General features: G+C 56.5%; 2 protein-coding genes across 3 annotated transcripts; both read left to right on the forward strand.

The window, feature by feature from the left end:
• Positions 1-1,793: 1,793 nt before the first annotated feature.
• Positions 1,794-4,083, forward strand: LOC128806066 (homeobox protein not2-like). Its single transcript, XM_053975297.1, has 2 exons — positions 1,794-2,085; positions 2,877-4,083. The coding sequence occupies exons 1-2, from the start codon at positions 1,954-1,956 to the stop codon at positions 3,033-3,035; spliced, it is 291 nt and encodes a 96-aa protein (XP_053831272.1). The 5' UTR covers positions 1,794-1,953; the 3' UTR covers positions 3,036-4,083.
• Positions 4,084-4,465: 382 nt separating this feature from the next.
• SMYD5 (SMYD family member 5) lies at positions 4,466-14,444 on the forward strand. Of its 2 annotated transcripts, none has more exons than XM_053975294.1 (13): positions 4,466-6,539; positions 6,718-6,826; positions 7,716-7,855; positions 8,047-8,168; positions 8,793-8,862; positions 9,022-9,126; positions 9,547-9,609; positions 9,780-9,850; positions 11,168-11,274; positions 11,496-11,552; positions 11,818-11,912; positions 12,173-12,243; positions 12,710-14,444. In XM_053975294.1, the coding sequence occupies exons 1-13, from the start codon at positions 6,474-6,476 to the stop codon at positions 12,891-12,893; spliced, it is 1,260 nt and encodes a 419-aa protein (XP_053831269.1). In that variant the 5' UTR covers positions 4,466-6,473; the 3' UTR covers positions 12,894-14,444. The 2 variants fall into 2 exon arrangements, with proteins under 2 accessions (XP_053831269.1, XP_053831270.1); XM_053975295.1 differs by having other exon boundaries at positions 4,480-6,539; positions 12,771-14,444.
• Positions 14,445-14,500: the final 56 nt, after the last annotated feature.

The following is a 14,500-nucleotide window of genomic DNA, read 5'->3' on the forward strand; positions in this document are numbered from 1 at the left end:
TTCACCTCTGCTGCTGTGTGGGTCCCTCTTCTCCCAAATTTGCCCTCATCCCTCTCTAATTTTGCTTTCCCTGCAATTTTTCACTCACAGAAGTGAAACTGTCAAGTGTTTTGTGGCACTTGGCCCCCAAAACTTCATATTTTTAGTGCAGAAGCATCTAAGGAAAATGTTTTTGTTGATCCGTGGGGAAAATTTACACCGTGGTGATGGATGATACTGCCTGATCTGTCAGGATCTGTTTTTACTGGAACTTTATAAGGACAACGACCAAGTGATTTTAACAAAAGTATCTCTATCCAGAGTATTTTTCTTGAAATTAAGTATTCCTTTTTAGCATTCAGAGCGTGATCTTGCTGTTGTCCAGGCAAAACCTGCAGCCAAGCCTATATTCCCTGTGTATAAGGAACTCCAGATTTGATCCTGCTGCTACAATATTCAGGCACCAAAAGCATTTGCTGATCTTTTATTAAGTACTTAGCAGAACTATTTAATACATTATTTCTTTCACGAGACAGCATCTGCAGAATTGTGTTAATCTTTATATTATATCAAACATCCAGGTATGAAAACACAGTTAAACAATTTGCAGAGCGATTTCCACTCAGCGTTTCATGTTGGAAACTACACTTGCTATTATTCCAGTGTTAAAATAGAAACAAAAAGTGATGGGTGAAAAGATTTTAATGATGAAAATAGTTTTAAGTGCAATTACGGCTGTTAAGCTGTCAGGTCTCCGGCCCACAAATCCTTAAACACACGCAGAACTTACACCCAATTAATGAAAATAAGTAGGTCAAGGTGCAGGTTTGTGCCTGGAGAACGTGACAAGATCAGTCATTAAAGGAGAGATAAGTAGCAGGTGTGAATGGGGATCATTATGTGCAGTATTTCCATAAAAGCTAGAGAAACCTGGCTTGCCACAATAATTTGGAACAGCAGAGATGGGGACCATTAATGGCCTGATCCTGCCAGTGCTTTCCACAGGGAAAATCCCACTGGTTGTAATTAGTGGTTATGTTAAAGTGAATCTGGTGCTCGGAGAAGCCGCGGTGCCATCAGTGCTGGCCTTCCGTGGCTCCAATGGCTCCTAAACCCTTCAGGCTGTGCTGTGAGCCCTGGAGGAGCTCTCCAGGGCAATCACCTGGGCAGGGACTCACGGTGCCTGGGCTGGGAAGGGATTGCAAGGAGCAGCAGTGAGCAGGGACATCAGCTGGATCAGGGAGGATGAGGGACTGGGGAAGGGGAGACCTGCTCTCAGTCAGGTGCCAGTGGCAGTGCAGGTGTTGGATTGTATGTTAATTTATGCTAATTAAGGTTAACCTCGGGCCACAGCTGGAGAGGAGACAGGTCAGATACACTTGTTAGTCCTGCTAAATCATCACCACCCCTGGGAACTTTACGGGGAGCAGAGGTGCAGGATGTGGTCCTGCATGAGAGCTGCATCCTGGACACTGAGCCGGTGTGCCAAGGGAAGGGGAAAACCAGGGGCCAGTCTGGGGTCAACTCCCCCAAACTTTGAACATCTGTGATTCGGGGGTTCTGGAGACAGAGGTGGGATTTCTGTGTTCTGCAGCTCTTGATGCAATTCATTGTCCTGTTACAAAGGTCCTGTGCAGGCAAAGGTCACATCCTGCCCACCTCACTGAGTGCTGATTTCTTTGGGTCTGGCTGCATGTCCAGGACTGTCCTTGGTGGACCCTGAGGGTAAAACCATAGAACAGGCCCTCAAAAGTTCTTCTACTCCAGCTTTTCATGGGAAAAGGAGCCTGGATGAGATTTTCTGGGTAGGGACAGGGCAGGGACATCCCTGCTGGGTTTGTGCTTTCTCCCAGCTCCTTTAGTGCAGAGCCCTTCAATTCTTGCTGCTTTCTCACAGGTCTGGAGTTGTCTCACTGTGTCGGGACCAACCCGCTGGGTCCTGCTGGGCCTTGGAGGTCGGGGGGGCCCTGCAAGATGAAGAGAGTCCGCACGGTCTTCAAACCAGAGCAGCTGGAGCGGCTGGAGCAGGAGTTCCTCAAGCAGCAGTACATGGTGGGCACGGAGAGGGTGGACCTGGCTGCAACTCTGCATCTCACAGAGACCCAGGTAAGGGATGGGGGAGCCGAGCTGGTGGAACTGATCCCGGGGCTGCTCTGTGCTGATGGTCCCACTGGGAAGTGTGGTGGGAGGAGGGCACGGTGCAAAGTGACCCGTGGCTCACCCTGCTGCCAGGTGACGTTGAAGAGATGTGCCTGGAGTTTGGATGGTTTCTGGATAAGATTTCTGAATCCATGAAGTGGAACAAAAAGCATTCAGGAGCACAACCCTGCTGTGCTTTAGAGTTGGAGCTGGGTTTGTTGCTGTGTCTGCATTGTCACGATCCTCTGGAGACTGTTTCAAGTGTCCTTTTATGACACTGGATATAATTATTTCCCTGCTCTGCCGTGTGAGTTCCTGCTCCTCCCACAGTAAATTGCTTGTTTAGTGTGGAGAGTGTGGAAAGAAGGAGCCAGGTGATCTTCCACAGTGGGATCTAAATTCAGCTGGGAAAAAGGGAGAGCAAAACAAGGCCAGTTCTGGGGGGACAAGGGATAATTATCGGGAGTCTCATCATGCCCTGTGGCAACTGCAGTCCTGGGGATGGGTTCAGGGGCTCCTTAGGGAGCTGCTTCCTTCACTTCCCTGGCCAGAGCCTTCTCAGTGCAGCTGCCTCCCCCATCCCCTGATCCTTTCCCATCACTGCTCTGCCCTCCGTAGCTTCACCTCCTTCTAAGGAATAATGCACCTTCCCACTTTAAGGAGCTCTGCTTTTTGGGGATATGCACCTCGGGAGCACGTGGATTGGAAAAGGGCTCCTGGAGCCTTTGGGTTAAGCTGTTGTGCCACTTCCCATCCAGGTCAAAGTCTGGTTCCAGAACCGGAGGATCAAGTGGAGGAAGCAGAGCATGGAGCAGAAGGCGGCAAAGCTGTCGCAGTTTGGGGTGATCCAGCCTGCGAGCGCCGACTCCACCGGCAGCAAGGACCACGAGGAGGACCCTGTGGACGTGGAGCTTTGAACAGCCGAGGAGACTGGGCTGGTTTTTGATGCCTGGGGACGTGTCTGTGCTGCTTTGGTCCAAGTGAGACTGATCTGAGAGCTGGAGCTACAGGACTGAACTGCAGCTGGCTGGAAGGAACCCCCCAGGTTTCACTGGCTGCTGCTCGGTAGCCAAGTGCTGTAATTCCTCATCACTTAGTGGCAGGTGATCTCCTGTTTGCTCATGAAGCACCAGGACACACAAACAGTTTCCAGCAGAGAGGCTGGGGTGACAATCAGGGTGTCTCTGGTGCTGGGGTGACAATCAGGGTGATTCTGATGTTGGGGTGACAATCTGCTGGTTTCTGTGGTGTGGGGGTGACAATCAGAGGGTTACTTTGCAGCTGGGGTGACAATCAGAGGATGATTTTGATGCTGGGGTGACAATCAGAGAGTCTCTGATGCTGGGCAGGCAATGGGATCTGTCTCTGATGGCTCTGAGCACAAGGACATTTCAAACCAGCCCGGGTCACTTATGTGTGTCTCTGTGCTCCAAGGAGGAAGGAGGAGAATCTCCCTGATGGCTTTTTCTTCTCAACTTGACTCCCATGTTTGATGTTCAGACCAATCACAACCAAAATACCCCAAAAGGGGAAGCCCTTTCTCTGTGCTGCCACACACAGACTCCTGAGGAGCAGCGTCCGAGCCTGCCCTGGAGCAGAAGTGCCTCCTCCAGTCAGTGCCTTGCTGTATCCGTGCCTTTCCCAGGGCTCCCCAGACCTGGATCCAGCCCCCGGTGCTGCGTGTCCCCTGGCACTGCTGTCCCTGCCCAGGGTGTGCGTGTGCTGCTGCTGCTGCAGGGAGCTGCCCCGGGGCTGCCCGAGGTGCAGGGCTGCTGGAGGCTGCAGTAAAAAGCAGCTCCCACACCTCAGCTGCTGCAGCACAGGGCCCCCTGCCCCGCGGCCAGATGTGCCACTGTGGCCCAGACACAGCTGCTGCTCTGTTCTCTCCTCATTATCCCTGCAGGTGCCCTGGGACACAGCACCCGGAGCGCTCCGAGCACATCTGGAGCAGCCCGATGCGGTTAACAGCTGGATTTTTGGGGGTAGGGAGGGCTTTGTGGGGCCAGGACTAAGGACTCAGGCTGTCACCTTGCCTTCCTATGGCTGCCCAGGGCAGCAGCCACCACGGCCCATCAGCTCAGGATAATTTATTCCGTCTCTTTCTGACCTAGAACACTGTATATCACTTTACTCTTATATTGTTATTTATAGAAATACCTTTTTTTTTTTTTTTTGCCTTAATACGTGTCACTTATTTATTTGTTGGTTTTTTTTTTTTTTGATAAAAATTGAGTTAATTTTAAAAAGAGAGATGGAATGAGTGTAAAAACAAAAAACAGATGGAAAAATTTCCAAGTACTCACTTTAATTTTCAATTGAAATGAGTAACAACAACAACAAAAAAACAACAACAAATGTATGTTCATCCTTCTCAAAAGAGTTTGAGGGTTTTTTCTTAATAAACTATTTTGGACAAAATACATACTCAAGATCTTTTTTTCAGTTGATTGATGACCCTATATCAAAGTAGATGAAGGGAGTTACTGCTTTGCACTGGTTCCTGCTGAGATAAACTACATTTTCAGTAAAAGCAGTCATGCCTGGTGAGTGGAGGGTGCTCAGGCTCCGGGAGAACAAGAACCTGAGTCTGCAGGTGGATGTGGCCAAAACTCTGCAGCTCCTGCTCTGCCAGCCTGAGGGGCTGGAGCGTGGCCAGGGCAGGGAACGGGGCTGGGAAGGGGCTGGGGAATTCCTGAGGGAGCTGGGAAGGGGCTGGGGAATTCCTGAGGGAGCTGGGAAGGGGCTGGAGAGTTCCTGAGGGAGCTGGGAAGGGGCTCAGCCTGGAGCAAAGGAGGCTCAGGGGGGACCTTGTGGCTCTGCACAGCTCCTGCCAGGAGGGGACAGCCGGGGGGTCGGGCTGGGAACAGGGAACAGGGACAGGAGGAGAGGAATCTCAGGATCACTGAGGCTGGAAAATCCCTCCAAGCTGTGCCCGATCCCCCCTTGTCCCCAGCCCAGAGCTCTGAGTGCCTTCCTTGGACACCTCCGGGGATGGGGTCTCCACCACCTCCCTGGGCAGCCCCTTCCAGTGCCCGTTCCACCCCTTTCCATGAAGAAATCTCTGAGGAAATGGCCTCAGGTTGTGACAGGGGAGGTTTATATTGGATGTTGGGGAAAATTCATTCACAGGAAGGGCTGTGCAGCCCGGGCACAGCTGCAGTGGTGGAAACCCCATCCCTGGAGGGATTTCAAAGCCTTGTGGATGTGGCACTTGGGGACGTGGCTCTGCTGTGGCCTTGGCAGTGTTGGGGAACATTGGACTCGTTTGTCTTAGTGTGCTTTTCCCACGTAAGTATTCCATGAATCGCTGAGGGTGTGACGGCAGCAGGAGTCACGGCAGCATTGTCCCACCTGTGCCCTGTCCTTGTCCCTGCCACGGGCACTGTGTGATGGAGCGCGGCCTGCGCTGGCTCCACCGGCTCTGGATCCCACAGCACGGCCAGGGAACGTGGCCCTGGCAGCCTGTTTGTCCCTTGTCCCCCGGCCGGGTGGCCGGAGCAGTGGCCAGCCCTGCGGCCACGCTGTGGGTCAGCGGCCAGTCCTGAGGCCACGCTCCAGCTGCCGGCCCGGGCACGGAGGTGGCAGCTCCGGCTCTGTCACCCGGTGTCGTGTCCCCGCCACGAGCCGACAGTGACATCTAGTGACACCAAATGACTCCCCAAAGCCCCGAATAAGGAATCGTCCCGAACTCCGCACCCTGCTCCTGTTACACTCCCGCCGCCTGGCCAGCGACGAGCCGGGCTGAGCCGCAGCGCTGTGAATTAGTAAATACAACCAAACACCCATGTCTGTGGGCTTTAAGGCTTTGCGGACCCCCGAGCAGGAGGTGGCGAGGGCAGAGTGGCCAGAGCAGCGTGTTTTGAAGGCTTTTCTGGGGGAAGTCGGGCCGGTTTTGGGTGCGCAGGGCAGTGGCCGACGCCTCCACTCTCCACGAGGGGCGACCTCAAGTGAGGGGGGAACTTGTGCTCCTGCCTGACAGGGCTGTGACGGCTATTCCTCTCCCATTAAACAACGATAACTGACTGGGGAGAGGCAGCAAACTCGTGTACGATTTGGGGTGGCAGCGGCAGCGCCCCGGCCCCGTTTTGGGGTGTTTTGGCGGTGTTTTTGGGGCGGTTTGGCGGTGTTTTGGCGGTGTTTTGGCGCTGTTTTCAGACGCTGCCCAGGGGCTGTGGAAGGGGGGCCAACATGGCCGCCGGCCCCCGCGCGCCCCGCGGCTGAGGGGGGCGATGGCGAGCGCGGGCCCCTGAGGGGCGCAGGGGGCGGGGGCGGAGGAGGAGGAAGAGGAGGAGGAGGAGGAGGAAGAGGAAGAGGCGCTGCCCGGCGGGTCAGGGCGGGGAAGTCGCCGCCCGAAGATGGCGGCCGCGGCGGGGCCACACGCCGGGGCTGCGGCGGAGGCGCGGTTCATCAGCAGCGCCAAGGTGAGCGGCCCGCGGTCTCCCCTCCGTGAGGGTCCCTCCCTTCCCGCCCAGCCTGGGGGACGGAGGGAGGAGAAGCCCGCAGGGTCCCCTCGGGATGGAGGGGATGGAGGGATTCCCTCAGCTCCCCGGTATGACTCGGCTTCGGGCGCGTCCCTGACCCGCGGTTGTCCCTCGGCAGGGAAAGGGCTTGTTCGCCACCAGAAACATCCGCAAAGGGGAAACAGTCTTCGTGGAGAGGCCGGTGGTGTCATCCCAGTTCCTCTGGAATGCCCTGTACAACTACCGAGGTGAGCGGCTGGCGCTGGCGGCATGTCCCCATCCCTGTCACCTGTCCCGGTGGGGTGACCGCGGGACCACAGAGGTACCCAGGGAAGGGTTTGGGTTTGTCTTAGCGCCTCTATAAAGGTGGCCCTGCTGCCTTTTCTGCCTCCACACTAAACTGTTGACAACTTCAGGTGTCATCCATCAGCTCTGGAGGAATGTGCCAGGTGCCACCATAGAATCTTGGAATGGTTTGGGTTGGAAGGGGCTTTAAAGATAATATTCCACCTCTGCTATGGGCAGGGACGCCTTGCCCCAGCCCAGGTTGCTCCAAGCCCCATCCCCTTGTTCCTCTCTGGTGTTGGTACCAGTTGTGTTGGGTTGCCCTGGGTTCTGGTCCCTTTCCTTTCCAAAAGCTTTCCTGTGGCATCCATCCACCCATTCCATCATCCATCCATCCATCCATCCATCCATCATCCATCATCCATCCATCCATCCATCCATCCATCCCTCATCCATCCATCCATCCATCCATCCATCCATCCATCCATCATCCATCCATCCATCATCCATCCATCCATCCATCCATCCACCTATCCATCCATCATCCATCATCCATCCATCCATCCATCCATCCATCCATCCATCCATCCCTCATCCATCCATCCATCCATCATCCATCCATCCATCCATCCATCCATCCATCATCCATCCATTATCCATCCCTCATCCATCCATCCATCCATCCATCCATCCATCCATCCATCCATCCATCCATCATCCATCCATCATCCATCCATTATCCATCCCTCATCCATCCATCCATCCATCCATCCATCCATCCATCCATCATCCATCCCTCATCCCTCCACCCACCCAGCCACCCACGCCCCCACCCTGCCTGTCTCCCCACAGCCTGTGATCACTGCCTGCGGGCGCTGGAGACGGCGGAGGAGAACGCCCAGCGCCTGCTGGGGAAGAGCTCCCTGGTGCTGCCTCACCCGGAGCAGTGCAGCACCCGGAAAGACCTGCACCAGCAGTGTCCCCGCTGCCAGGTACGGCACTGCCAGGAGGGACCGTGCTCTCCTTGGCATCTTGAGTCCTTCCCATCCGTCTGGGCTCTTGTGCTGTGGGCCAAAGAGCCAGGGCTCTGCTGGTCAGGGAGGGGGCACAGCTGGCTCAGGCGGATCTAGGAGCCCCTTTTCCTGCTGCCACGGCCAATGGCAGCGCTGTCCCCTCGCTCTAGGTGACGTACTGCAGTGCAGAATGCAGGCAGGCGGCGCTGGAGCAGTACCACCAGGTCCTCTGCCTCGGCCCGTCCCGGGACGACCCCACGCACCCCCTCAACAAGCTGCAGGAGGCGTGGAGGTAGGGCCTGCCCTGCCTCTGGCTGCACGGGCAAGGGAGGTGGCTCTGCTGGGCTGGCTCCTTGCTGGGCATCCCTGCACGAGGTGGCTGCAGGGTGGGGGTGGCCGTGGGACACTGCCCAGCTCTTTCTCCTGGTTGGGTGTTGTGGTGTTGGCAGCCCCAGGGTTTGGACAACACAGCTGAGCACTCCTTATTTTTCTCCTGCTAAAGAGCTACAAAGTGCAGAGCTATGCACATCCCTCACTTCTGCAGTTTTCTGGTGCTCCTGCGGATCTCCAGCCTCTGGGAGATCCTCCTTGTAGCATCCCATGGGTCCATTTCTGTCCCTGCTTTAAAAAAAAAATAGTTCCAGAATGGGATGAGCAACATCCCTGACCCAAATCTTGTCCCACGCCCCAGCAGAGTGAGCAGGATGGAGGGGGATTGTTTGTATGGGTGGAGCAGGAAGGTGGGTGCAGGTTTCTCTCCACTGGACCCCCACACAGCGATGCTGCGCTGACCATTTGGTGTGCTGGATCAGTGCAGGCCTGACCACACCTATGGTAGCTGCCTCTGCCTCCCTCCAGCTTTTCATTCCCATGCCAGCCCTGATCTGCTCATCTCTTCTGCATTTTAATCCCCCAGAAACATGCATTACCCTCCAGAGACTTCCAGCATCATGCTGATGGCCAGGATGGTTGCCACCATCAAACAGGTACGGTGGGTGGTTTTGTTACCCCATTGTGGATGTTATTCCCAAGGCTCTGTTTCCTTGGCCTGGCTCTCTCAGCATTTATTCTGACAATCCTCCCTCTCTCTGGGCTGGGGAGGAAAGTGGTGTTGGTGCAATGCCTCTGCTTGATTCTTTTGTCAGGCTAAAGACAAGGAGTGGTGGATCAAGGCCTTCTCCCAGTTCTGCAACAAGACAGCAAATGAAGAAGAGGAGATTGTGCACAAGCTGCTGGGGGACAAATTTAAGGTAAGACCCAGCAGCTCTTAAATTGTCTCGAGCCTTCCTTCTCCTGCCTGTGTCTGTGAGCCCACAGATGCCAAAGCCTCATTACGTGGGAATAGGAAATGCTGGAAACTCCAGGCTTAAAGGGAGGGCCCTGACAGTGAGGAAGTGGTTGCTTAGAGGGTTTTGGCCTTGTGATGCTTTCATGGGATATGCTGCTCCTTCCTGTGGGGAAGATGTTCCTGCTGTGGGCTGGGACAGCGTGATATTTAGCTGCTGAGTAGGTGGCTTTTGCTGCTGAAATGGGTGGGTTTCACAGCTGTGAGGGCAGCAGCCTCCAGCCGTGCAGGACAGGCCGGGGAGCCCAGGTCCTTCTGGAGCCTCTGGCCTGTGCTGGGCTCACCCCCAGCACCCCCACCCTGACCGTGCTCTGTGTCCTGCCAGGGCCAGCTGGAGCTGCTGCGGTTGCTCTTCACCGAAGCCCTTTATGATGAATATCTCAGCAGGGTGAGTGGATCTGCCTCCCAGAGAGCCCAGGAGCATTGGCCAGGGCTTCCCCTGGGACTCTGCTCGTTCCTTGCTTTCCCCAAAGCTCCCTGTGGCATTCGAAGCATTGCAGAGCGAGGTGCTCTGCAGGCTGGCCTGGCCTCAGTTCCTTTGTCCTGTCCCTGCTGCAGTGGTTCACTCCAGAAGGCTTTCGATCCCTCTTTGCCCTCGTCGGGACCAATGGCCAAGGCATAGGAACCAGGTAATGGGGCTTTGTGGAGATGTGTTATGTGAATGGCTGGGTTTAAGAGACGGGGTCAGAGAGGCAGACTTGAAAAAAACTTCATCTTGGCTGTGTCCAACCCTTTCACATCCCTCTGCCAGACCTTGGCTGCTCAGGGCCACCTTGGATCTCCTCTGCGAGATCTCACCGTGTGCTGACAACACTATGGGAGTATAAAAATGTCCTGCTGTCCTTTTTGACAGCACTGGGGGACTGTAAAAATGTCCTGCTGTCCTTTTTGACAGCACCATGGGGCTGTGACAGTGTCCCACTGCTCCCTAAAGCACCGTGGGGCTGTGACAGTGTCCCACTGCTCCCTGTAGCACCGTGGGGCTGTGACAGTGTCCCACTGCTCCCTGTAGCACTGTGTGGTTGTGACAGTGTCCCACTGCTCCCTGTAGCACTGTGTGGTTGTGACAGTGTCCCACTGCTCCCTGTAGCACTGTGTGGTTGTGACAGTGTCCCACTGTTCCCTGTAGCACTGTGGGGCTGTGACAGTGTCCCACTGCTCTCTAAAGCACCGTGGGGCTGTGACAGTGTCCCACTGCTCCCCAAAGCACCGTGGGGCTGTGACAGTGTCCCACTGCTCCCTGTAGCACTGTGGGGCTGTGACAGTGTCCCACTGCTCCCTGTAGCACCGTGGGGCTGTGACAGTGTCCCACTGCTCCCTGAAGCACCGTGGGGCTGTGACAGTGTCCCACTGCTCCCCAAAGCACTGTGGGGCTGTGACAGTGTCCCACTGCTCCCCAAAGCACCATGGGGCTGTGACAGTGTCCCACTGCTCCCTGTAGCACTGTGGGGCTGTGACAGTGTCCCACTGCTCTCTAAAGCACCGTGGGGCTGTGACAGTGTCCCACTGCTCCCTGTAGCACTGTGGGGCTGTGACAGTGTCCCACTGCTCCCTGTAGCACCGTGGGGCTGTGACAGTGTCCCACTGCTCCCTGTAGCACCGTGGGGCTGTGACAGTGTCCCACTGCTCCCTGTAGCACCGTGGGGCTGTGACAGTGTCCCACTGCTCCCCAAAGCACCGTGGGGCTGTGACAGTGTCCCACTGCTCCCCAAAGCACCGTGGGGCTGTGACAGTGTCCCACTGCTCTGTGAAGCACCGTGGGGCTGTGACAGTGTCCCACTGCTCCCTGTAGCACCGTGGGGCTGTGACAGTGTCCCACTGCTCCCCAAAGCACCGTGGGGCTGTGACAGTGTCCCACTGCTCCCCAAAGCACTGTGGGGCTGTGGCAGTGTCCCACTGCTCCCTGTAGCACCGTGGGGCTGTGACAGTGTCCCGTTTCCCCCCAGCTCCCTGAGCCAGTGGGTGCACGCGTGCGACGCGCTGGATCTGCCCATGCTGCAGCGGGAGGAGCTGGACGCCTTCATCGACCAGCTCTACAAGGACATTGAGAAGGGTGAGGCTCTGGCAGTGCAGGGATGGGGCAGGCAGCCTCGGAAATGAATTTTTGTCCTCCGTCCCCTCCCAGTGGGAGGGAAGGGCTCTTGGGAGATCACCCTGCAGCACCCAATCTGTGCTGGCTGTGGGTGTTCATGTTGATGGACAGTCCTTCGTGCTTGTGTGTGGAAGAGCAGGAATGGACTATGCAAAGCTCTGACCCCTCTCTCTTTGCTGCAGAGTCAGGAGAGTTCCTCAACTGTGAGGGATCAGGGCTCTACGTGCTGCAGAGCTGCTGTAAGTAACACAAGGACTGGGAGGAGAACCAGTAGTGAGGAGGGAAATGTCCCGTGCTAGGCTGGCTCATCTCTTCCTCTGGAGAAAGGGGTTTGTGCTTGCCATCTGTGGGATGGGGTGGGGTGGATGTGGTGGGTACTGCTCTCTCAGTGTTCCCTGGCATTTTGCCCAGCTGTGGAATGGCCAGTCCTGCCTTGCATGCACTCAGATGTGATGTGGTTCCAGGAGCCACTTAGGCGTTTAGCAGAGATTGTATTGCCCGTAGGTAACCACAGCTGCATCCCCAATGCTGAGACATCCTTCCCAGAAAACAACTTCCTCCTGCATCTCACTGCTCTGGAGGACATCGAAGCAGGAGAGGTGAGCCAGCAGGGCCTGGGTGGACCTGAGGTGACATCACACCTTGGCATCATCCCTGTGTCCCCTACATCCTCCATGGACCCCAGCCCCAAAACCTCCTGTGTCCTGCATGATCTTGGCAGAGGAATTCAATCCCCATCCCATGTAGGGGCTGCCAGACCCCTGTTTCTGCCTGATTCTGAGAGGGACTGGGAGAAATCCTGCTGCTTTGGGACCATGGGGAGTGATTCTGAGCCCAACCCATTTGTGTTTGCTGGCAGGAAATCTGCATCAGTTACTTAGATTGCTGTCAGAGGGAGCGCAGCAGACACAGCCGCAACAAGATACTCAGGTAGGGGCTGCCTGGAGCTACCTGGGGGGCCCTCACACCCCTTGACACCCCAAACAGTCCATCAGGGCAGCATCCCCACCCCGGGGCTGTGTGTGCCTTGGGCTGTGGCTGTGCACGGGCTGCTGTGAGCTTCAGTGGGCCCGTGGCAGGGGCTGTGTACAGCATGTGGTGCTTCGAGCTCCTTGTAACGTGTTGTAGCCTTGGGGACAAAGGATTTGGATCCCCCCTCTCTCTGCAGGTTTACACCTGCAGACCCTTCCTTTTCCTTCTCTGTCCCTCAGGGGTAGAGGTTCCTGCTGGGGGTCACTGTCCCTGTCCCATCACCCCCGTGGGGCTGAGAAATCCCCCTCTCCACCTGGGGTACCTTCACCCTGCCTGAGCCAGCAGGATGGAACCCCCAAACTCCTCCGGGTCCGACACATTTAGCCCCTTCCTGGCTGTTCTCTTCCCGACCCCTGCCCAGCAGCAGTGTGGGACTGTACCTGTCTCCACACCATCCCTCTGTCTCCTGCCTGCCCACCTGCCAGGGAGAACTACTTGTTTACCTGCTCGTGTCCCAAGTGCCTCGCGCAAGCCGACGACGCCGACGTGACGTCGGACGAAGAGGAGGAGGGCGAAGGAGAGACGGACGATGCAGAGCTGGAGGATGAGATGACTGATGTGTGATCCTGGCCCCGGGCGAGAGGAGAGGGATGGGATGGGATGGGAAGGGCCTGGAGGCTCCTCCAAGAGGCAGCAGCTTTAATTTAGAACAGGGTTGTGTTGTGGGGTCGGAGCGGGGCAGCCGGGAGCCGGAGGCAGGCCCTGCTCCCGCCTGTCCGTGTTGTCCCTGTGCGTGTGTGTGTGTGTGTCAGGCTGTCCCTGTCCTCCCTGTGAGGACAAGCTGTGAGCCAGTGGCCCTTCAGCAGATCCCAGTTCCCAGTAGGGCTGGCTGGTGCACGCAGGGGAGGCTGGAGGAGAGTGGGATCCAGCCAGCCCCTGGGACACCACGCTGGTCACCTGTGAGGTCGCTCTGCCGTGTCTGTGCAGGCTGTGGATGTGGAGGAGCTTGTCCTTCCCACCCTGCAGGGACGAGGGAAATGTGTGTGTGTGTGTGTGTGTGTGTGTGTCCGTGTGTCTGTGCACGAGGGTACTATTTAATGTCTATATTAGCACTATCTACACACTATGGAGCTGGGGCCCTCATATATCCTCCATTCCATGCCTTGGCCAGCAGTGAGGGGCAGGGGGATCTTGCAGGGGATGCCTTGGAGAGTGGCCCAGAGCTCGAGTCCAGCAGGGAGAGCAGAGCTGACCCTGCAGACACCTCCTGCCCAGCTTGGCCCACCCTTCCCATGACAGAGCCCTTGGCAGTGACTGCAGGACCGTGTGGGGCTGGAGAATGGCCAGGAGCTGACGTGGGCTGGGGTGTCATCCCAAACCCAGAAGGCATTTTGGGTTTTGTAGGGAGGGAGTTTCCCTCCCTCCAGCTGGCCGTGGGACGAGGCTGTGCCTGGGGATGCAGCATGTGCTGGGTGCTTCCCTGCACCCAGTGCTCCCACACGGAGATGTGCCAGTGCTGAGTGGCCCCACTGGATGTCCCCTTGTCATCCATCCCACGCTGCCACCCTCCAGGCCACGCCACGCAGTGCTGTCCCTGTGTGCAGACCATGTGGCTGGAGGGACAGCGGCTCCAAGTGACAGGCAGCAGGTCAGGGATGCACCTGGGGTTATTTCCTTCCCCCATGGATTCTGGGGAGCTGTTTTCCTGCTGCCGTGTCCGTGGCAGCTGGATTGTGGGACCGAGGGTGGCACACCTGTGGCACTGCCATCACCACCAGCCCTGCCTCCTGCTGCTTGTCCCCAGCCATCCCAGGGCCACATCCCCTTCAGTGTTCCTAATAAACCGAGACTGGTGACAGCTGAGGACCTGTGCTTTGTATTGCTGAGTGCAGAGAGGGCTGTGACCCAGGGGCTGCTCCTGTGGGGACACAGGGCTGGGGGAACAGACACCTGTGCAAGCGTGGGCTCTGGATTTGTGACCAGCCCACCCTTGGGGACAGCTGCTGGAGGCTGTGCTGTCCCATGAGGCTCTGAGCCCTGCCCCAGCTGCAGGAGGTACTTGGAGAATTTTACTAGGAAAAAAAATTGAGGATGAGATTTATCCCTTCATCCACTGACTGCTGGAAATAAAAGAGGAACTTCCCTTTTTCTAAAACTTACTCAGACTTCATTAGCTCAGACAAAAATATACAGACATCGGGTGAGCCCTGCTGGT

This window comes from Vidua macroura, chromosome 4, assembly GCF_024509145.1.
Source record: "Vidua macroura isolate BioBank_ID:100142 chromosome 4, ASM2450914v1, whole genome shotgun sequence".
Lineage (NCBI taxonomy): Eukaryota > Metazoa > Chordata > Aves > Passeriformes > Viduidae > Vidua > Vidua macroura.

What these genes read in the sequence shown, in the direction of transcription:
- LOC128806066 (XM_053975297.1), top strand. Translation starts at nt 1,954, where the DNA reads ATGAAGAGAGTCCGCACGGTCTTCAAACCAGAGCAGCTGGAGCGGCTG. An exon ending in TGCATCTCACAGAGACCCAG is followed by an intron (nt 2,086 to 2,876) that starts GTAAGGGATGGG and finishes CTTCCCATCCAG; the next exon opens with GTCAAAGTCTGGTTCCAGAA.
- SMYD5 (XM_053975294.1), top strand. Translation starts at nt 6,474, where the DNA reads ATGGCGGCCGCGGCGGGGCCACACGCCGGGGCTGCGGCGGAGGCGCGG. An exon ending in AGCAGTGTCCCCGCTGCCAG is followed by an intron (nt 7,856 to 8,046) that starts GTACGGCACTGC and finishes CCCTCGCTCTAG; the next exon opens with GTGACGTACTGCAGTGCAGA. An exon ending in GGCCAAGGCATAGGAACCAG is followed by an intron (nt 9,851 to 11,167) that starts GTAATGGGGCTT and finishes GTTTCCCCCCAG; the next exon opens with CTCCCTGAGCCAGTGGGTGC.